General features: G+C 33.5%; 1 protein-coding gene across 9 annotated transcripts in view; it reads left to right on the top strand.

Annotated features, from left to right (window-relative positions):
• Nucleotides 1-23034, top strand: part of LOC127844792 (cyclic nucleotide-gated cation channel beta-1-like) — a 225973-nt gene that overhangs the window by 160595 nt on the left and 42344 nt on the right. For 6 of the 9 annotated variants that reach the window (XM_052375272.1, XM_052375274.1, XM_052375275.1 and 3 more), the window contains exons 3-5: nt 1843-2221; nt 19825-20002; nt 20779-20927. In XM_052375272.1, the coding sequence (XP_052231232.1) occupies nt 1843-2221; nt 19825-20002; nt 20779-20927 (706 nt within the window). Of the gene's footprint in view, nt 1-1842; nt 2222-13019; nt 13364-19824; nt 20003-20778; nt 20928-23034 lie in introns of those variants that run through there. The other 3 variants (XM_052375280.1, XM_052375279.1, XM_052375277.1) reach the window with 2 other exon arrangements.

The raw sequence follows: 23034 nt of genomic DNA, 5'->3' as shown, positions 1-23034 counted from the left end.
TGTCAGTATCTGACATGTTGTGACAATTTGGAGTTTCAATTAAAATGTCCATTAGACTTTTCCTGATATTCACATATAAAGGACAATGAAAAAGTACATGTATCTCATCCTCCACTAAGTTTTTACCACGGAAACATGTTCGATTACCCAATTTAATATTTTCATATCGACCAGTTTCTAATCTTAGCGGTGCCACACCGCATCGAAATTTAGCTAATGCACTTCTATACAAAAATGGTATGTTGTCTTTAACATATGCTTCTGTTCTTAAGTCTGTTTTAAATAATCTATACAGTCTCAATTTATTATGACCAACACCTCTAGTTCCAGTAGTACTATTGACTGCACTTCTCAATTTGACAATTTCTTTTTCAAACATCCTAGATTCTAAATCATTTACAATATATTTAATATTGTTAATAGGTATACCAACTAAATCAGACATGTTTACATCTATCAGACATGACTTTATTCTAAAATAGCTATTTTTAACATTTATTGATTTAGAACACAGGTACATTTTCTTATTTATTCTGGAATCATTCATATTTACATTTCTAAAATGTTTTCTAATAACAGCTCCCCATTGCTTTACAATTGGTGGTTTCCAACCCATTTCTCCAAGAACTGTCGCATTAGGGATGTATTTACCGACACCTAAATGATACCGCATTGCCTGATTCTGGACAGCATTAATACATGAGTAAGATTTATCGCCCCATATTGGTGCACTTAATAGCTGATAATAGGCCAAACCATAGAATCAAAAAGTTTGGTGAACGTGGAATATTGGAAACCTCCAAATGATTTACTTTTCGAAATAATTAAACCTTATCTTAGAAGCAGACATAGCCACATTTTTTCTATTTCATGGTAATCTAAAAACTCATTGAGAACAACGCCAAGATATCTATAACAATGTACAATTTCCAAAGGTTGACCATCAGTGTTAAATTAAAATCAGTTTTCATAAAACTCTTGGGTCTAAAATGAACAATTTTTTATTTTTCACAATTGATATTCATCTTATTATGTAAACACCATGAAGATAAACAATCTAATAAAATGTGGAGGTCTTTAGCATAATCTGCAAGTAGAACAACACCATCTGCAAATAATAAAATGCATACTCTTTGATCACCTAGTTCAATACCAACTTCTAATGTATTTTACATGGAAACCAAATCATTTATGTAGAGATTGAAGAGCATGGGGGACAACGGGCGCCCCTGCTTCAAGCCACACTTGACGTCAAACCACTCGGTATCAAAGCCATTTACCCTCACACAACACTTTACGTCCCTGTATATAGACAGTATAGTTTGATACTGAGCATGTATTGAAGTTTGCAAGTCAATGCTTTATATTGATAAATCTAAACATTGGATCTAAAAAGCTCAAGTAAAATTAAAGAAATTAAAAGTAACCCTCATCTGGACTCAAACCACTGACTCCATGAGTAAAAAGTCAAACGCTAAGACCACTCGGCCATCCGTGCTCATACGAAGAGTGATGTATTTTATACTTTATATAAGCAATCCTCGTAGTGTCACAAAATATAACGACAACAGAAATCTCAAAATTATTGCAACGCTTTATAATTTTCAGATTTTTAAATCGTCAAAATATGCACATAATGGATATTTTAGTGCATGGTAAGTGTTCAGTATTACTGAGTCCTTACAAATATCATAACTACAGAGACAATTTGCGAATCTGAAACATTTGATATAATTTCGTCAATTTACCAAACGTGAATATGTCCCTTTAACCGGAAATAAATACTCTTCATTAAGGAACACGATTCGAGCAGCAACCATAAAATACTCATAACTGTTCCAGGTCACTCAGATTTTGCATCCCAACGATGACCGTCACAACACACCGCCCAGTTCGCACCGGAAGTCTGTCCCCACCATCGGCACCGATAACCCCGTGTTTGTTACAGAGGACGAAATCAACTGCCACGACAGCGATCAGCTGATGACAAACGAGCTTATCGATCTGCACACGCCGTTACCGTCGGTGCCTTATTTGTCTAACAAGGGTGGCAACTCTAACGTGTTTAGCTTCGATCCGGATGCATTAAGTCTGTTTTCTAGAAGGGGAAGCCTCTCGATCGAAAGCACGGTAACCGGGTTGCAGCCCGATACATATCCGCGTCGTGGGAGTTATGGGCCCGCAAACTCGAACAACAGTTTGACCGTGCCGTCGTTGCGAAGTAAGTTCGACATGTTCTGTACATTGCTAGTGTAGTCCACAGTCGCCTGTTGCGCATATTGGATGTTAAAGTTGACTTTTCAGTCTTTCTTTGTTTCATAAGAAAAGCCCGCAGTTTTTCCTCGAAAACGTTTAGTAATTCAAAATGGTGCAATAAGTATTTTTATGAAAAGACATGTACACATAAAGTCGAATACTGAGAACATGTACACATTCATTGATGTGCTGTGTAAATTATATCCGTCCGACATCATTTCCTACTTCACATGCTTTTACACTTCCCTGAGTAATCGTGAACAAGACTCTCTGTTTTGAATATCATAGCACATAAATGAGCACATTAATTACATGTGTCAGTTAGCCAGTTGCGGACCTTGTTCTTCTTATATAAGCCCTCTTTTTTCTGAAGGGTTCAGTATTTTTTACTTTATTGTGACTTAGAATATTGTTTAACAGGCGTGGTAGACCCTTTGTCATTGAAAGTATTAAACACATATTAGATCAATCAATTGTGCGTTGGTAAACAAAACGTGCAGCGGATAAACTGAATTGCGCACAAAACGTGCTGGTCCAAATGTGTAGCAGCGCTGTTATAAAGTTCAAAATATATGTCAAAATAAAATAATATTTTGTAGTTATAACGCACTGTTTTATATGATTCGCTATGGTAAATATTTTGGATGATTGTTATGAATATACTTTGGAATATGTAAGAAAACAATAATGTATAATATATTATGCTATACACGCATTTATTATTTATATTAACCCATTTATGCCTATCGTCTAGAAAAAAGGCATTGGCAAACAGCGTAGACCAAGATGTGACGCCGCATGATGTTTGCTTAAAGGAATTTCTGTAAGAAATATTCTAAATATAGAAATAAATATACTAGACATCCCTAATTTTGGAAATAAATTGATCCAAATTAGGATGGGAGAGTCCACTAGGCATAAATGGGTTAAGTAATTGCATATAAGCGGTCTTAGTTTTGCGGTCTGCTAATTGTTTTATGAGTAGTTTAAATGCACCCAGATAGCGTGTAATCTTTATTTTTGTAAGACCATATTTGGTAAAATAAAGCCAATGCTTTAATGGGATAAAGTCCTGACTTTAGATCAATTGGTGAATACCAAGCTATTTAAATTTACAAATGCAAATAATACTACAGCCACGAATTATTTTAACCCTTCGAAGAAACAGTGAACAATTATAACCACAAAAAAATAATTATTAAAATGTAAAGTACATATTTTATATGACACTTATGATAAATTTATTTATATGTTTTTGACAAAATTATTTTAAGATTACATTTCCAAGGTCTTAAAGCATTCATTATTAAAATTAAGTAACTAATATTCAAATCAATACAATTCTAAAGGGTCACCAGGATTGCCACACATTTATATTCGGCTTTAAAAAGACCATTTCACAGATTTTTGGCATGTTTTGATTTTTTTTATTGTTTTACTTTAAATTAATAAATGTAAACAGTGGAACTAAACAGTTTCAGGAAAAAAATAATGAAAGAAAAAAGTTATCTTCACCTTTGCTCGAACCACTGACTGATTAAAAGTAAAACGCTTCAACCACTCCGCCATTCGTGCTGACATGGTAAACGATGTATTTGATATTTTGTATAAGCAATCATCGAACTGTCACAAAATATAACGATAACATAATAACTGTCCAAAGTAAACAATCCTTTCAGGTTTTTAAATCGTTAAAAGATGCATATAATGGATCTTTTAGAGCATGGTAAATGTTTAGTATTACTGTTTCATTGCAAAAAAAACATAATTAAAAAGAAGATTTGCATATCTGAATCATGTTTATTTTTTATTTTATCAATTTATCAAAACGTGAAATGGTACCTTTAAAAGAAGTTAAAAGAAACACACCAGTAGCGTGTACTGTTAGAACAAGTTCAACAAGTTTATGAAAACATTGCCAAAAGCACCATACTTACACACTTTTTGAATGGTTAAATATGAGTCATATAAACTTATCATATAACTTGATGGACACAATTATTTATTATTTATTTGTTATTTATAACAGAACAGAACAGACAGCTTATTTAGACTGATACATAGGTAAATCGTCTTTAATGCATATAATTATAAATAAAGTAATGTCATGTATCAGTATTCTATAGTAAGTAACAGAATGAATATAATCATGTATATATGTTTGTAAGTTAAATTAAATTTCAGAACTAAATTCAATGAAATGACATTTCTAAACAAAATAAGAACAGAGAACAATAACGATTTTGACAAGGAGAAACATAATACTTGTAAAGGCAGTAAGGACAAACTATTACAAATAATATCAGTGACTGAAAAGTGATATAAACACTTCTTACAAGCAAGTCAAACTATTAATTCAAGTAGTGTGTTAAAATAGCTTTTCGTACAGTAAATGATTCCTTTACATATTAACATACGTTTAATATTTTACAAGTTGATGTTAATAAACTATGGAACTTAACAACCCATGGATTTATGAAATAAAACGTTTTATGATATTTTGCCGTATAGAACGGTAACATGAACAAACACAAATGGAATGGAATTCATCCTCTATGTCCCGTTGATTACAACACAGTCAATAACGTTCTTCACGGGGAATATTGTTGCGTGCGTATCTTCCGGTCTGAATTCTCAATGGATGGGCAGAAGCCCTTAATATCACAAAGTATAAACGTAGACTCTTGGGTAATAAATCTAAGTAGTTTTCATAGTCAAGAGTAGTTTAAAACATTCTATACATGTCTAGAATAGAAATTCTATTCATATTACCAAACCATTCTTGTTAAAAGGTGTTAATAATTCTGCATTTAAATTCACATAGAAAAGCATGACTATTAGTTATATTTGCAGCTTCAAAAACATAGGAAAATCCGAAATCGTTGAACAATTGTTGCGTCCCAATTGTTGCATCCCTTATTACAATCATTTAATACTTGCATATAAACAGTTTGTATAATAATATTTTTACTGTTAATATTTTTAACCAATACTTAACAATTCTTACATATCTATTTACATATAATGGATATCTGCCTAGCTCACCATAAACTGTAGCGTTACATGTCTTTATTTTCACATTTAACAACCTCTTACAAAATTTTAAATGAATGCGTTCGATCTTTTTTGATTTATTAAAACCCCATAGTTCAGAGGCATAACAACAAATAGATCCAACAAAAGAATCAAACAACTGATAAAATAATTTCGGCTTAAGATCATACTGCTTAAATTTATATAGTAAAATATTCATAGCCTTAAGGGCTTTTCCAACCAAATGTTCTTGATTTAAAATGAAACTACCAGTGTAATTCAAAACAGTACCGAGATAATTAAAATTGTCGACGATTTCTATTTCTTGGCCATTATATGTCCATTTTTCATCTTTTCGAATTTTACCCTTTTTACGAAAAACCATTATTTTTGTTTTTGAAGTATTAACATTAAGCCCCCATGTATTACAATAGACATACAGGTTATCTAAATGGTTCTGTACTTCTTCTGGTGATTTACCTAGAATAGCCATGTCATCCGCAAAAAACAATAATATTAAGGTTATGTCGTCTATATTTAGGCCAGACAATGTGCTATCTTGTACAAATAGTTCCAAATCTTCTACAAACAGTGAAAAAAAGAATCGAGGACATTACCTCCCCTTGTCATAACTTAAGTATTCGGAATATGACGTGCACGACTTAACATAAGATTTAACATTTTCATACATATTCTTAATTATTCTCAATAGTTTACCTTGCCTCCCAGATTTATACATTTTTAACTATAATGCATTACGATATATACTATCAAAACATTTGAGCAAATCAACGTATATAACATACAAACGTTTGTTTTCATTTAAAAAAATGCTGCATAACAGACAACAAGATATAAATAGCATCAACAGTTGAACATCCTTTTCTAAATCCAAATTGTGCATCTGAAATTTTAGCATTATCTTCACACAACGATTCGATACGTTTGTTTAAAATGGTTGTAAACAACTTGGAAAAACTACTAACAAGTGTTATCCCTCTATAATTACTAACATCATCAACAGATCCTTTTTTTGCAGAGGTATGATAACTCCTTCTGTCCACTGATCGGGAAAAAAGCCAGAAAATAAAAAATACTATTAAACGTGTCACATATAACAAGAATTTAAGCAAGTGCAACTTATAAAAACCGTTGTAAACAATCATAACGCAAACGCAAAAGCAAACCGCAACAAGATGTGTTTGTGAAACACAATGTTCCCCTATATGACGTTTGACCTTGAAGGATGACTTTGACCTTGACCCTTCACCACTCGAAATGTGCAGCTCCATGAGATACACATGCATTTCAAATATAAAATTGCTAGCTTCAATATTGCAGAATTGACATAACATGAGCAATTTTAACCCATATATTTGACCTTGAAGGATGACCTTGACCTTTCACCACTCAAAATTTGCAGCTCCATGAGATACACATGCATGCCAAATATCAAGTTGCTATCTTCAATATTGCAAAAGTATTCATAAAATAAGCGATTTGGGCCACATATATTTGACCTCTGACCTTGAAGGATGACCTTGACCTTTTACCACTCAAAATGTGCAGCTCCATGAAATACACATGCATGCCAAATATCAAGTTGCTATCTTCAATATTGCAAAAGAACTCATAAAATGAGCGATTTTGGCCACATATATTTGACCTCTGACCTTGAAGGATGACCTTGTCCTTGACCTTTCGCATGCATGCCAAATATCAAGTTGCTATCTTGAATATTGAAATACTGCAAAAGTGTACATTAAATGAGCGATTTTGACCTATATATTTGACCTTTGACCTTGAAGAATGACCTTGACCTTTCACCAAGTATGTATTGCCTACTAAACAGACATTTGAACATGTTTATTAAATCTTAAACTAAATTATTCTTTTACTGAACAGAATGGTAATTTTAAAAACTTACGCATTTACAAAAAAACAACAGGAAGCATATATTATTGTGTTTATAAAATAGTATTTAAACACAAGAAAACAAAAGTTAGAACGCGCCTTTGTAGCAAATTTTCATAAGTAACGACATTGGTAAAAATAAAGGAAAACGTGGTCATCAGAAAGGTAAGCATTTAATTGTCTTTTTATATAGTGGCTTAAACAATCAATGTATTATTTTAAAGAAGAATGTGTTATCAAAAAACTATGGGTGAATTTAAAGCTATTATCGTATAAAACTACACATGTTTTGAATCAGTAAAGCATGTCCCGTATGCTACCTTAATACGTCCTGTATGTTATTTTTGAAACCCTTACAAGATGTACATTGAAAGACAGCATTTATTTTATTAATTAATAAGTCGTTAGCCCATATTTATGAAAAATGAGTTAAATACTATTTTATAAACACAATAATATATGCTTCCTGTTGTTTTTTGACAGTAAAAATGCCATTTGTGGTTAGGGAAAAGGTATCAATTCGTGGCAGAAAAAGATCATCGAGAGCTTTAGCGAAATCTTACAGAACTATTGAGACATTGCAGGATAGAAATGAAGAATTAAAAAGAAAGCTTAAAAGTGCTCAGAAACGACTTCAGCGTTATGAAAATCGTGTAAGCAGCGCCAACACACCAAAAAGTAAAAGTGACAATCTCTTGAAACGATCTGGAATCAACCCAAAAGATGTTCCTTAGGTAAAAAAAAAAGAAACTGATATTTGGAGAATGTTTGTCAGAATTAATAAAAACAGCAAAGAATGCTCAAGAGGGAAATTCTGCCAAAGCTCAAATTGTTCATAGAGTAGCTTCAGGAAAGGTCATTAAGACGAACAGGATGAAAAGCACACTAGAAAAGGAGGTTACTAACTTGAACAGAAGGAGGAACATAAAGAACAAGAATGTGTTGCCAATTAGACGGAAAAGACTTGACGACCTCAGGAAGAGAGTGAATGATAAGATACAAACATTTTTAGAACGAGATGATAATTCCAGACAGCTTCCATGAAAAGGAGATGCAGTAAAGGCAGGCAATAAGAAGATACAACAAGAGTGCTAAATTATTACATGTACAATTTTTACTTAAAGTTCAATGCAGAATCAGATATAAAAGTTTCCCGGACAACATTCTATAAAGCACGACCGAAGTACGTTAGTCTGGTGAATTTTACATCAAGAAGTGTTTGTCTGTGTTCCAAACACCAGAATTTCTGCTTTTTACTGCGATCACTGAAATGCTTGAATGTAACAAGCTTTACAAATCCAGATAAATTTGTAGAATTATACCAAGATAGCCCAGCCGTGCTAAATGAAATGCTTGATAAGATACCAGAGGGCGAGTAAGTTAAGTTTCAACAATGGAAACGTGTTAAGCTGCAGAATGGAAAAGAAAAACAACGTGTTGTCGAAGTTAAAACCTCAAAAGCAGATTTTGTTGAAATGATGCTGGAGACATTTCAAGACTTTAAAAATCATATTCAAAGAGTGAAACAGCAATACGCCGCAGTAAGTAAAATGAAGGAATGTCTACCTAAGGATCAAGTCTTAATACAAATGGACTTTTCTGAAAACTACAGCTGCAGCACACTCGAAGAAATACAGTCAGCCTACTCGAATAGTAGCATGGTTACTCTTCACCCTGCCGTTATTTATTATCGAGGTGAATTTGATGAGTTAAAACATACAAGTTACGTCCATGTGTCCGAGGTCCTTAATCACAATGCCTCGATGGTGATATGTATCATAAACAGTCTCATAAACATAGTGAAGGCAATTATCCCAAACGTGACCTCAGTTCATTTTTGGACTGATTCACCTTCTTCACAATACAGAAACAAGACCATATTTGACCTGGTGAGCCGATTCAGAGTTGAGTATGGGGTAAAGGCATCGTGGCATTATTTTGAAAGTGGACATGGTAAAGGCCCGTGTGACGGCGTCGGTGGCACTACAAAACGAAATGCAGACAATGCAGTGAAACAGGGTAAAGTTCTCATACAAGATGCTTCCGATTTTTATGCCTGGGCAACTCAGAATGAACAAGGTATTCGCTACGAGTTTGTAACAGAAGAAGATTACAACTTGACTAAGATAAACGTCGACGAAAGAAACAGCAAAATAAAACCAGTAAAGGGATGTATGAAAATTCATGCAGTTGTTGGGACAAACGATGGAACAATAGCAGTCAGAAATACCTCGTGTGCTTGTAGTAACTGCTTCGATGGGTCATTCAATATAAAATCACATTGTACGTGGGAAGAGCATAGAATTGAATTAAAAGGGCAAGCAGGTAAAGGCATAAAGTTGACAGATTCTAATGAGAAGCCCAATCAGTCGTGTAAGCCAGCAACAGTGGACAGCGTACAAATAGTACACGAAGTAATTAATGAGAACATTGAAGTGAGTGTAAACTCTAGTAAAAGTCAAGAGGATATACCTTCAAAGCATAATGACATGACAAGCGAAAGGGCACCGTTTGATATGGCAGCAGAAATAGATGGCCAAAACAGACAAAACGATTTTGATATTGAAGTGAATAAACTTGTTGTTGCAAAATATGATGACATGTGTTATATTGGAAAGGTAATTGAAGTCTGCGATAAAGACAATACGGTCAACATTACTTTCATGAGTGAGTGTGGCAAGAGCAAAGGAAAATACAAATGGCCTATAGTTGAAGACAAAGTATGGTTGAAAAAAGGTGATGTCGTTCGATTGATCCATAACCCTATACCAACAAGTAAAACTGGGCGAATGTTTACCTTTGAGCAAGACATTCTTCAGATGCTTTCTAATTAATGTTGGCGACTGTGCTTCCGTTGCAGTAATTTTAAATTGAACATTAAGCGGGATAACTAACGTGACAGAACTTTCTTTTTGTATTTTTAGGATCTATCACAACATACGAAGGACAGTCTACCAAGTCTACAAAACTTTAATATTGATTAGCATTTTGCATTAAAACATTGCATTTTGTATTACATTTCCAGGTAGGAAATATTAATGATTTATATTTTCCAATTTGTTTAATCGCCATGCGGAAAATATATAGAAATAAATTTCGATAAATATATTTTAAAGAAAAAAAATATATACGTAATTGTTGTTTCGAAATGGTAACATATGGTTTACGATGTTTTATTGCAAATGTTAATACTGATGTGGTTATAGATAACAAGTAATCACACATTTACACTGTTGTAACCAACGGGACGAACACATGTCATTTACGGGACATCTGAATTTTATGAACCAACTTGTGTAATCCTGTAGTTACCGATTTGAATTTTGTGCCAATGTTTCTCAATAACGTTTATATAAAAATGCTAAGGTGTTGCACTTGTAAAAATTGTGTGTTCATTGTTTTATTTAAAACGGAAATGACCGCATTTGAAAAAAATAAATAAATAGTTTTCTTTCGGTCGTATTGACTTGTTCGTTATATATATATATATCGTACGCCTGTGGTGACAATACCATTTAATTCTATGTCTAATAGGTCTTACTGTAAGCTTTACACCAGTTTGGTATGACTGTTACTTTATATACATCCCCTGACTTCGTGCATTTGCTTCTACACCCTTAATTGAATACATAGTCGTATTTAATTAACTGTACTCAACATGAAGTGCCCTATTCAAAAAAATATAAATACGTAAGTGGTAAAATTTCAAATGCTGGTTATTTACACCGTACTTGACAAAATTAGGTAACTTCCATGACATTTTATTGAGATAAAAAAATAACATTTTTTTATGCTGATAGTCTACGTTTACTGGGAATGAGTACTGATATATACCGTCCAAAAATAACATTGTCAATGTATTGGTATACAGCTTTTCTTCATGAACACATAGAATATTTTCACGTGCATATTGGTTATTTTGTTTGATTATGCATATAAATCAAAGCGCTGAAGGCACTGAAGTTGTTCGCTGTTGTCGTCCTTGATTAGCTTGTGCGCATTGCACAGGCTAATCAGTGTGCACAGGCTAATCTTATTTGACGTGCATTAAGCCCCGTTTTCCCTGAAAGCAGCCAATATGTACATATTTCAATGATAAACACTATACTGGCCAATGTCGTCTTTCAAGCTTGTATATACACTCACTGCTAGAGGGTATATACACTCACTGCTAGAGCAGAATCATTTGTCGTCTGCTGACGACAGGCAGCGGTAATCGTCCCTAGCAGAGTGAGTTGCGGTTCTTACCGTACTTAAAGCTTCTAAGCACATACAGATTTGCAAAATATGCTCTGTAAATTAAGCTAACAGCTATCGCGACCAACTAAAAAGCGCAGTGATTTTGGTTATGTTAAATCTGTTCAAACATCGCTCAGTATAGACACTGGTGAGCTGGCAAGATTAGGCGTCGTGTATGGCAAATGTTTCTGATGTTAGGCACCCTATTGATTTAAACAATTTCCATCCAAAATCGATTTCGGCTGTTTAGATTGGGACACAAGCTTTGGGATTTGTCTGTCTGTGATGAATAGTCTTGGATAAATTGGTGCGCTCTTTTCGATAGTATTTCTATGGGAATCATCAAGTATCTGCACGAGATATAGAAGTGTTTAGCAGAATATGAATATTGTGATATACGTGATAGATTGCCGTTATCAAAACTGGGTTCGGTGTCTAAATCAAAGTAAAGATTCAGCGAATGATGTCAAGTGTGAAACGTTTATGGAGTGTGCCGCTTTGAATGAGAATCGATTACAGCAGTGCTTGTGGATGTGTCTGTGATACATACATATGATGATATAGATTTTGCTCTGTGTACGCCATACTATCAACCATATCTTAGTTAACGATTGTAGCTCACAATTATATTTTGCCACATGTGATTACTTTCTAGATAAACTATACATTTGATATCTGTTTATAATTCATTAATTAATACGGTATTATGCGTGAATTCAGTTCCTATAACAATAAATGCACTTAATCTTGTAGGTCGATTTTGAATTTCTTCGCTCAAATGTTTGGATCAATCCACTACAGCAATGCTTTACAAATTGCAAGTATTGAACGGCATGTCAGCTTGTCCCCACAGTATTTAAATAATTGTTTATCCTCAATACAGTTTTCAATGGTCGCTAATGCTTAAACAAAAGCTTGATGATTACAAAATGCGTAAACAGCTGTAAGCAAATCAATAATAACGTTTCTTGACTTGTTTAAATGATGATGCCTTTGTTTAACCAGTAAAACGTTTTGCAAATCTTAGTTCTACTTATCCTTACGTGGCATTGATACTGGTTCAGAAAACTTTTTTTAAGACGTGCAATATAAATTCCCAAAGCAGTTGTTTTTATTAATTTGCGGCCGATTTATTAAACTTTTATTTTCGACCGTTTTATTGTCTTGTTTCATAGCAGATGTGTATCACATTGAATCAATGTTTGCTGTTCTTCATCTAAACAAGGTTTAAACTTGTAAAAGACTGCGCAAGTGTCATTCAATTATGATTATTGCATGTATGTGTTGTTATTTTCGTTTTCTTAATGCTCGTTGGCTTTATACTGTTTGACCACAATTAAGTTGGTTGAAGTTATATTTAATATATATATATATATATATATATATATATATATATATATATATATATATATATATATATATATATATATATATATATATATATATATATATATATATATATATATATATATATTAAATGGGTTGGTTTGAATTAAGCATTTTTTTCTGATCATTTAGTTGAGAATTGTATTTGTTGACAGCGATTTGATAATCAGCACGTCCACACTCGATTAGTTTATTCAGGTTTGAAACACTCTGAACGGTTTATTGGACACAACTGATAACAAACATATACACAAAGCTGCTGCTTAGCTGAGCGCAATGACTAAATAACTTAAGGCTTTGCCTTCTTAAGACCCATTTGAGGGACCTTAAATGATTTGGGCAACACTCATGCAAGCCTTTTGGCGAAATGAACCGAGCAAAGGGCGGTACCATGCCGTAAGTGTGGCCGCGTCACCGCTCGGAAATGCCGTTACAAACGACTCGTATGATGATTTTATTTACTTGAAATTGTTGGATAGAGATGTCGAGGCGCGCCGCCACCTTTTGGAGGAAAGTGAAACCGGATCCAGTCTTGGTAATTTTTATTATCAAACAGACGTGTGTAATTGGTTGTATTGATAGTGTTTGGAAGATTGTACATAACAACATATTCAATAAATACAACAGGGAATAAGTTCCATTCAAGAATAATTTGAACATTTTTTTAAATAAATCTTTTTCATCGTCTTATATGTGTACAAGAGTACAGTATCATATTTTAACGGAACCTTGATTTTATGTACAAGAAGGATGAAAATAACCCCCCACTATCTGCAAACTGGATTATCGTTGGAATTTCTCTATCGATTCCTCATACAATGAACATCAAGCAGCAGTGCTTTCAACGAGAAATAGTTCATAATTTATGTATTAGTCCGCGAACGCTACCATGAGATATATTGCGCGCTAGAAATAGAGCGAATTATCATTGGAATACCACAAGACTATGGTATTCGTTAAATGACCCATGTATGAATGTTTTCATCATTTTGCAGAGCTGAATGATATTTTAAGGGCTTGTGCATTTAACTGTAGTTGAAATACACTAATCGCCTTCTTCCAAGTTGAAACTCAAAAACAACAATGTTAAGATAACAAGTCGCTGATATTAAGAAATACGTAATGTGTGTACAAAATTATGCTAGTTCAAGTGCGTTGAACTTATCTTTGTTTTAATAGCAGACACTAATCTAGCACGGAAAGCGATATCATCTTATATAAACTACAACATGATGAACAACATTCATACATGGACCAACTATTTCTCGATGAAAATACATATTGGGTGATTTCTTAATATTACTTAGTACCATATATCTGTAAGAACATATTCTTTCTTTAAAATGTTTGAGTATTGCATATAAAGTTGAAACATTGATAAGCATTCATACGATATTCTATTGACAAGACCATGACCAGGCACTTTCTTAAACTGCAGTGTAGTAATAACAAAAAAATAACTCAAAGACAAAATTGCGAGTCAAGAAATAACAATATAAGAGTATAAGAGTATATCTATATATATCTAAGAGTTCTCGTACAAGCAAATGTCAATCACTTTCAGACATTCAGATAACGACTATATTGCAATTTGTCCTTTTACGCAACCAAAATGAAATGAAATTCCAGGAACATATGTTTTTACGAACATAGACAAATTATACGTCATACGTTATCATTCCCCAATGAGATTCTTTTTTCAAACAAGAAAACTGTGTAAATAATGTTTCCATAATAATTCACTTTTGATTGGTCTAAAATTGTATTTTCCCATTAGGGACATTGTTTGCAGAGATTCATTTAATCAACCCAAAGTCAATTTATTCAAAGTATTCATCCATGTCAAGGATGATTTATTTGCGGCAGAAATAATAATGAGTTGTGAATCTGAGGGTCACATATTAACCGTAAAACGAGATTCAATTCACGCAAATATTTTAAACTAAATGGATTATTGCGATGTAAAACTTCGAAGATTAGTATTTCTGACATGTTACATCAAAATGATAGTGAACAGTGAAACGTATTCTCTATATTAATACGTCCATGAATGTATGGAAATTTGTACAGGTCGTAGAGAAAAGGATGGATTTATACGGGATCAAAACCCTGCGTTTAGCGCAAAATAGTAACGTATTGTATTTCATTTTCTATAATTGAACAGTACGTAAGTTGAATACAAAAAATCTAACGCAAATTAATGTGTTTATTTTTATTTTATTAATTTGAATTAAAGAAGGTATGCACGATTTTCTCAAATATTTATGAATTTATATAAAATGTGTAAAAACTGATCATACATAATTATATTTCAATATAAATTAAAATAAAAGTTAAAAAGAACTTGTGTCGAAAAAATCGAAATAAGCCAATATAACTATTTCTGAAATCGACAATGTCTGTACAGTCGAATTCGCCAGCATGCATATCGTGCATGAACGATGTGAATCTAAATTTAGTTAAACGGATCATTTTAATTTCCTGCAGCGATATCTATTGATACAACAAACGAACACTAACTCCGATCCTAATAAAAAGACGAATGCTTCGGTTATTGTAGAAAATATGTACGAAATATCTTCATCACAATCGGCTCGGTGCGCTAATCTGCCTTTGCTGCATTTTATGAAATTCGTCTTCAATGTACAATTTTTCTTGCATATTTTGTGTTATTATAACATATTTTTATCAATATATTACAATTTAACACACATAAAAAGCGTGCATACCAACTTTAACATATCACAATTCGTATCAGTAGTAAAAGAAAAGAAGACATTTTGCTTTTTTAACGCTTTTCGTGCAATGTCAGCTACTTAATTATTTGGTTAGTAAGAACACCTGAAAAACACTCGTTCATATGTAGTATTTAAATAAAGAAGTTCTTCCTCTATGAAAAAACTATGTCATTGTGTTCAAACAAACTATGTATACATTCATAATCAATGATTATATAATAATGTGCATTTGGTTTCGGGGCTTTTTGGTGCTTGTTATGAATTAATCTCGATCATTATGTTTGAACCACGCTTTGAAATATTAACCAAAATCACAAAAGATAAACAACAAAAACAACAAAAACAACACACAAAAACACAGCAACAACAGTTGCATGGATATCATACATACTTTTCAATTTATGATGCACACTATTCTTTTTTTTCTAGATGTTTGATCAGAATCGACTGTTTTTCTACTGTTGAACTATTCGATTGTTGAGTTCCATTATCGGCTAATGCATGATTTTGTATTCCATTGGTCTCATGTGCATAATAAAAATGACTCTTTGATTATTCAGTTCTCAACCATTCCCCGGCGCCGTTGTTATCTGAAAGGGATTTGTCAATCGATAGGCTCTTTCCAATGTCCATCTGCAGCGTTCAAAACATTGTCTGCTTCTAATCAATAATCTCCTATTCAACTTAAGTGTGTCCGCTAAGTTATATTTTTTGTATTTTTTTTTTAATTTCATATCCGAAAACAAGGTACCCAGCAGTTGACATTAAGTTCATTTTTCAATAAGAAACATACATAACAATACAAATATAAACAAAATAAGTTTTATACTTAATATCACGACTTCTCAACAAATGTTGGCTTTTAAATGAAAATATCAAGTGTCGCGAATTTAACAACGTTGTGTTCGTATTGATCTTACTGCTATATAAACTAACTATTCCATAGGCCGTGAAACGTTGTTATAGTGGAAACCCCTCTTTCATTATAAGTGTCTTCTTTTATGTATCATATAAGTTTTCTTACCAGAATCTTCGATTTAACAATGGTGTTTATTATACAGAACAGAACAGAACAGAATAGTTTATTTTTGACTTAAGCATGTGAAGCTCATCGTCATTAACATACATATAAATAACAGCATGCGTTGAAGTACACACAAAAACACACATCATTTTAAAGAATAAATAATCTAAATAAACACGAAATAAACATAGTTCGTGAACATATTTCGTGAGAATGGTACATGGATGGGTTTAATACACAGTGGTCACACAATGTTATGCATATAGGTTTACAAATATAGGTATAATTACATATTTCTGACCTTATTTTTTTGTAAAAATGTATTTGTATTTAACACTACATATATATGACATTTTCTCTTATTTTAAAGCATGTTAAACAATACATGGCTAGCTTTCTTAATACAGTTTTGTTTGAGCTATTAAGTAGTTTAATAAACTTGAACATATTTGGCCGGATTCTATAATAGTTCGGAATTAATGCATTCCTAACATCATTATAATAAGGACATTTAAGAACAAAGTGAAATTCATCCTCGATGTCATTAAGGTTACATAATATACATTTGCGTTGATCTCTGTCAATATTCTGGTGTCTGCCCGTTTCTATGAATAATTTGTGAGAGGACAAACGTAATTTTGCAATAATGTTCCTATGTTTTTTGTTGACAACAATATCAAGATACGATGATCTTTCAAAAACCGGTTTGAGTTCCTTATATAGGATCATTGAGCTACACGACGTCACACTGACATCCCAGTTGGTAATATACTGGTCTCGTAATCTGTTTTTGAATAACGGGATAAAGTGATCATTGTTAACAGATTCGGGGAATAGCCATACATCGGTGAAACCGGTTTGGTTAAGAATGTCCCGTATTTTCGATGACCAATTGTTAGCATTATTTTTACGTTCAATTTCTAATCTTTGTAAAACTACAACTTGTTTAAGAATACAATTTCCCTGTTTCACAGTATGTAATTTCAAAAAATATTTAACCATCCTGACATATCTGTCGATATGCAAGGGAAATCGACCAACTTCGGCATATAGCGATAGTGAATTTGTTGACATTTTTACGTTCAATAGTCTTTTACAAAATTTACGGTGAATGCGTTCAATATTTTCCGCTTTGATGGATCCCCAAACTTCGCAGTTATAGTTTAAAATGGATGAAACATATGCGTCAAATAAATTAAACATGATATTTATGGGTACGTTCATATCTTTCGTTAGGTTGAACAAAGAATGCATCGCTTTTAATGCTTTGCCATAAAGTGTATTTGTTGCGGGCACGAACGATCCGCCACTTGACATCACAATTCCAAGGTAATTAAAATTATTCACAATTTCTAGTTCTTGACCTTTATAAGTCCATTTGAATGCTTTACTGATTGAACCCCCTTTTCGGAATACCATGACCTTTGTTTTTTCAATGTTAACTGTTAAATTCCATTTATCGCAGTAGGCTTCTAAATTGTATAATGACTCTTGAAGACCCTCTTGTGTTTCAGAAAATAAAACCGCGTCGTCTGCGAATAATAAGAGATAGATAGATATTTGTTCTAATGTCATGCCGGCGTTTATTCCATTCTGCAGACTTAATTCGATGTCATTAATAAAGAGTGAAAACAATATGGGCGAGGTTATCTCCCCCTGAAATAGACCAACGTTACTATTGAATATGTCTGACAGTGAACCCATGTGTTTAACCTGTAATTTGACTTCATTGTACATGGATCGAATAAGGGTCAAGAGTTTACCGTCGATGCCCATATTAATCATTTTACTCCATAATTGACCGCGATTGATGACGTCATATGCTTTCCGGTAGTCAATATAGCAACAAAATAGTTTTTTTTTATTCTGCAACTGTCTTTCTATGAGGGCATTAAGAATAAATATTGCATCTACTGTGCTACAGTTTGGTTTAAAGCCGAATTGCGCATCCGTTAAAATGTCATTAGTTTCCGCCCATTGTTTAAGACGTTCATTAAGTATACTTGTAAACAGTTTGGCAAAACAACTAATTAACGTAATTCCCCGATAGTTATTTGGGTCTGTAATGTCGCCACGTTTATGTATTGGTATGATAACTCCGGACGCCCAGCTGCGTGGAAAACACTTTTTATCCATTATGTAATTAAATAATATTTCAAGCGGCTTTGAAATCACATGTATTGTTTCAGTAAAATATTCATATATTATATTGTCCTGCGCATGCGCTTTATTGTGTTTCAATCGTTTTGTTGCCTTTATTATTTCTTCTATCGATATGGGGTTATCTAATTCGGGGTACGACGGGTGTGTGTTTTGCCTATTGTCAAATTCATTTAAGAAAGTTTCGGCGTCAAAAGAATTTTGATTTACACTGCTTTCGTCGGCTAATTTACTGAAATAATCACTAAATTCGCTTAACGGTATCGTGTCTGAGATTTGTGATGAAGGTTTTCGCTTGAACAGTTTCCAAAATTCACGAGGTGATTTCCGTCTCATATTATTCATTCGCTTGCTTTGGTCACTGTTATATTTTAATTTTGTTTTCCTACATGCATACTTGTAATCCTTCTTCATAGAAATCATTTGTTCTCGCGTACGTTCATTTTTATTTAGATTCTACTCGTATAAAGCTCTTGTTAGCTGAGATTGTTTGTTTTTACACTCTTCATTAAACCATTTTTGTTTATTTTTATCAGCATATAAAAATCGGTTATTTTCAGGTTTTATAATGCGCTTAAAATATTTTCCCCCCTTTAAATTTAAATATTTTGAGAATTCTCCCACTAAAATATCAGGGTCAGCGTTTGAATCAATTTGCGATAATAAAGTTTGTTCCAGATTCTGTACATCGCACGATACATCACGCACAAAATCGCATTTGTTCTCTGGTTTCCATTTAAAATAAACAATCGGATTACTATTACTTGTTAAACCCGCGTTATTCGTGCGGAGATTAAATGTTAGCGGCGCATGATTAGAGAATTCCGTGAAATTGTTAACGGTAAAATCTAAAATATCACTGAAATTATAATCCTCCATGTCGACCGCAATGCATCAATTTCGCAGATACGACCCGTTAATTCGTACAACTAAATGTATTTTGTATTTAAACACTTTCACATCAAACAACATCGTTCGATGCAAATTATTAACGAATTTCAAGACAGCAATTACTTAAAAACAAAACGAGAAAATTAGTAAATAACGTACCATCTTTTTTTAATTTTAAAACAGAAAATCGCAATCTCGATGCGAGCGAAGGCAAGGTGCTACATCCGGGAATCCTTGACACCGGGGGATCCTCCGCCCCGCTACCGAGTCCCGGACAGATCAGCATGACGTCAGCGTGGAGCGAGGTGGTCCTCAACAACTCCCGACGGTCCTCCGATGCCGCCCTTAGTGAGATCTCAAGGTATGGGGACATACGTGTATACGCGCCGTTAAAGCTATAACCTTTTGATATTTTGCTCCGAGCACTCGTTGAAGTTTATGTTTTTGTTTTAAACGACGTTAAGTAAATCTCTTCGATTGCGACTGTATTTATTATAATCATTAATCTATTGTTTTACTCAACACGTTCTTGGTTTCCGCTTTCTTCAACCCTAAAGGTTTTTGTTTCAATGAATATATTTTTTCTGAAATTCTGTAAAAAGAGAAATTGTCGTGCTATAATTATCCCACTGTCTGTACTGGAGATTTAATTTTGACGTTTATTTTATTGAAAAGTACAGTTCTTATTGGAGTCATGTACACATTTTCCATGCAGTCCACTAAGACTTAAATGTGTGAAAGTAACGAAAAAAGAGAAGTGAAATATATAAAAAGGTATGGTTTGTTTTTACCAAACCTCAACCGCCCTCGACATGAGAAACATAAGCGGTAACTCTAACCGACCTAACGTTAAACCAAATTATTTGAGCCATGACCTGTGAAAAGGGGGTTTAATAAATATGCGCAAAGTGTCGTCCCAGATTTGCATGTGCAGTCCGCACAGGCTAATCAGGGACGACACTTTCCGCTTTTATGACATTTTTCGTTTCAAGAAGGTCTCTTCTTAGCAAAAATCCAGTTTTTTTGCGGAAAGTCCCTGATTAGCCTGTTCGGACTGCACATGCTAATCTGGGACGACACTTTACGCAAAGCCATTAAACCTCTTTTTCTCAGAGCACGGCTCATTTATATGTGCAGGGTGTCGAACGTGAGTAGCAGCCTGTCGGACTACCTGCGGCACCTCGTGCGCGCCTTCAGCAGCCGCACGGAGCGGGTCAAGGAAAGCACGATGCAGCCGCCCAGCCCATCTTCCTTATCGGACTGCGCAAACTCGGACGCGCTTTCCGGTTCGTAAACGTACATGTTTTGTTCCATGTCGTTTCCCTTACAATGTTTTTAAATGGTTGGTAGATTGTTTATTTTCCGCTTAAAAACTGTTTTGTAGTCTAATATTATTTTATTTCCCAACGCATCTGGTTTGTTGTAATGTGGTGTTTTATTGCACATCTCCTTGATCAATTTATTTACAGTTCATGAGTTGTTCCTTTAAAACCCATGTTCCTTTATCGTGTTCACCTCCGCGCAGTTTTGACTGGTTCCGAAACGCCGATTCTAATCTTTTGAATGTAGTGCACTTTAAAGCGGGTATATACGATTTTTTATATGTGTTAAATTGTAATATATTGATAAAATATGTTACAATAACACAAAATAGGCAAGAACAATTATACATTAAAGCCGAATTTCATAAAATGCAGCAAAGACAAATTAGCGCCCCGAGCCGATTGTGACGTACATATTTTCCTACAATAACCGAAGCATTCGTCTTTGTATTAGGATCGGAGTTAGTGTTCGTGTGTCGTATGAATAGATATCATTGCAGGAATTCAAATAAACCGTTAAACTAAGTTAAGATTCACATCGTACATGTGTGGTATACATGCTGGCGAATTCGGCTGTACAGCCGTTTTCAATTTCATAATTAAATATCTGGATTGTTTCGCATTTTTTCATTTTTTTACCATAAACCCAGTATAAAATTACGAATTTTCATGATCCGTCCGCACCCAAGCCAACATACAATTTTTATATCGATTTCGGATTGACAATGTAAATGCTCGTAATAACTGAGCAAGCAGGGGCAAACTGCTTGGAATGAAGCGTCTTTAACTACTAAAAGCTATGAAAATATACATTGCCTCTATACGTGATACAGTAAACAATAGCACGCAGCCAGAGAACATCGTCCTGGTGCTTATCGATTGCTAAGATAGATTCAGTTATTAAAATAAGTAGGAACCTATAACATAATTATAAAGGAAATGCTCACATTTAATTCTTTTTTGTCATTAACCTTGTATTACCTTCCATTTATTTCAAATTGAAGGGTTAGTTTACATGTTAATTTGCTAGTATGTACTATAGTTTCTTAAATATATCGTTCAAATTTCAGGGGTTGCTATAATAGAGGTATGTCAAATCCATGCATAACATAAAGCACACACAAACACACACAAACACACAGACACATACACAGATAAAATATTATGATAAAAAATGCAATTCCGAAAAATATAAACTTTAAGGCAATTATAGACAAATCAAACGACAATGGCATTAGATACTTAAAGATAACAACACATTTAACAATCAGGTTATGCTACTGTCCTCCACGTAAGTTAACAATTGCCCAGTTTAGTAGTTTTGTAGACATGTTGTATTACCTTGAATTTCCCAAGCTATGCAGAGGTTATTCTTCAGCTCTCTAATTGAAGGTTATAAAACCTTTCCCTTGCATAAAAATATATACTTAATTTCTAGGATAATAAAATTAAAATCAGTCATGTTAAAGGAACTGTCAACCACGACGACGAAGAAAAAAAGTTGCAAAATACCGTATTTTTTATTAAGTTTTTTAGTTTATATTGATTCAAAATATCACGACTGGTATATTACATTACTTGAAAAAAGTTCATATTTTCAGTATATTCGTCGTCGTGGTTTAAGCCCCTTTCATGCTTGTACTGTTGGATCGAAATCTCAGTCAATTGTGTGACCCTAAAAACTCAAAAACATAATTTACAATGCTCTTTGTATAACTGCAATCCAAACTAGTTTCAACATTTTTATCACAAAAGGAACATAAATCGCTATTAATGTTCGATGTTCAAGATTTAGTACCTAGGATTCTGTGAATAATTCTTGTCGTCTTGTCGACTACTTATCGAAAACGTGTGGTTATAAAATATAAGCATATTAAAGTTTTCTTCACATTTATTTACATGTTTATTATTAATATACTGAATATATCATGTTAGATAGATATACAGACCTTTATTTTCCTACATTCATGGAGAGCATAACGCATAATACATGTTATAAACAATTAGATACAATCGAGTATATACACATACATCTCTATAGAAAAAGTTCTCATATTTTTTTCAATGTTAT

The sequence above is a fragment of the Dreissena polymorpha genome, chromosome 9 (genome assembly GCF_020536995.1).
Source record: "Dreissena polymorpha isolate Duluth1 chromosome 9, UMN_Dpol_1.0, whole genome shotgun sequence".
Lineage (NCBI taxonomy): Eukaryota > Metazoa > Mollusca > Bivalvia > Myida > Dreissenidae > Dreissena > Dreissena polymorpha.
The sequence above is the reverse complement of the archived record's forward strand: the minus strand, read 5'-3'. Positions and strand labels throughout refer to the sequence as shown.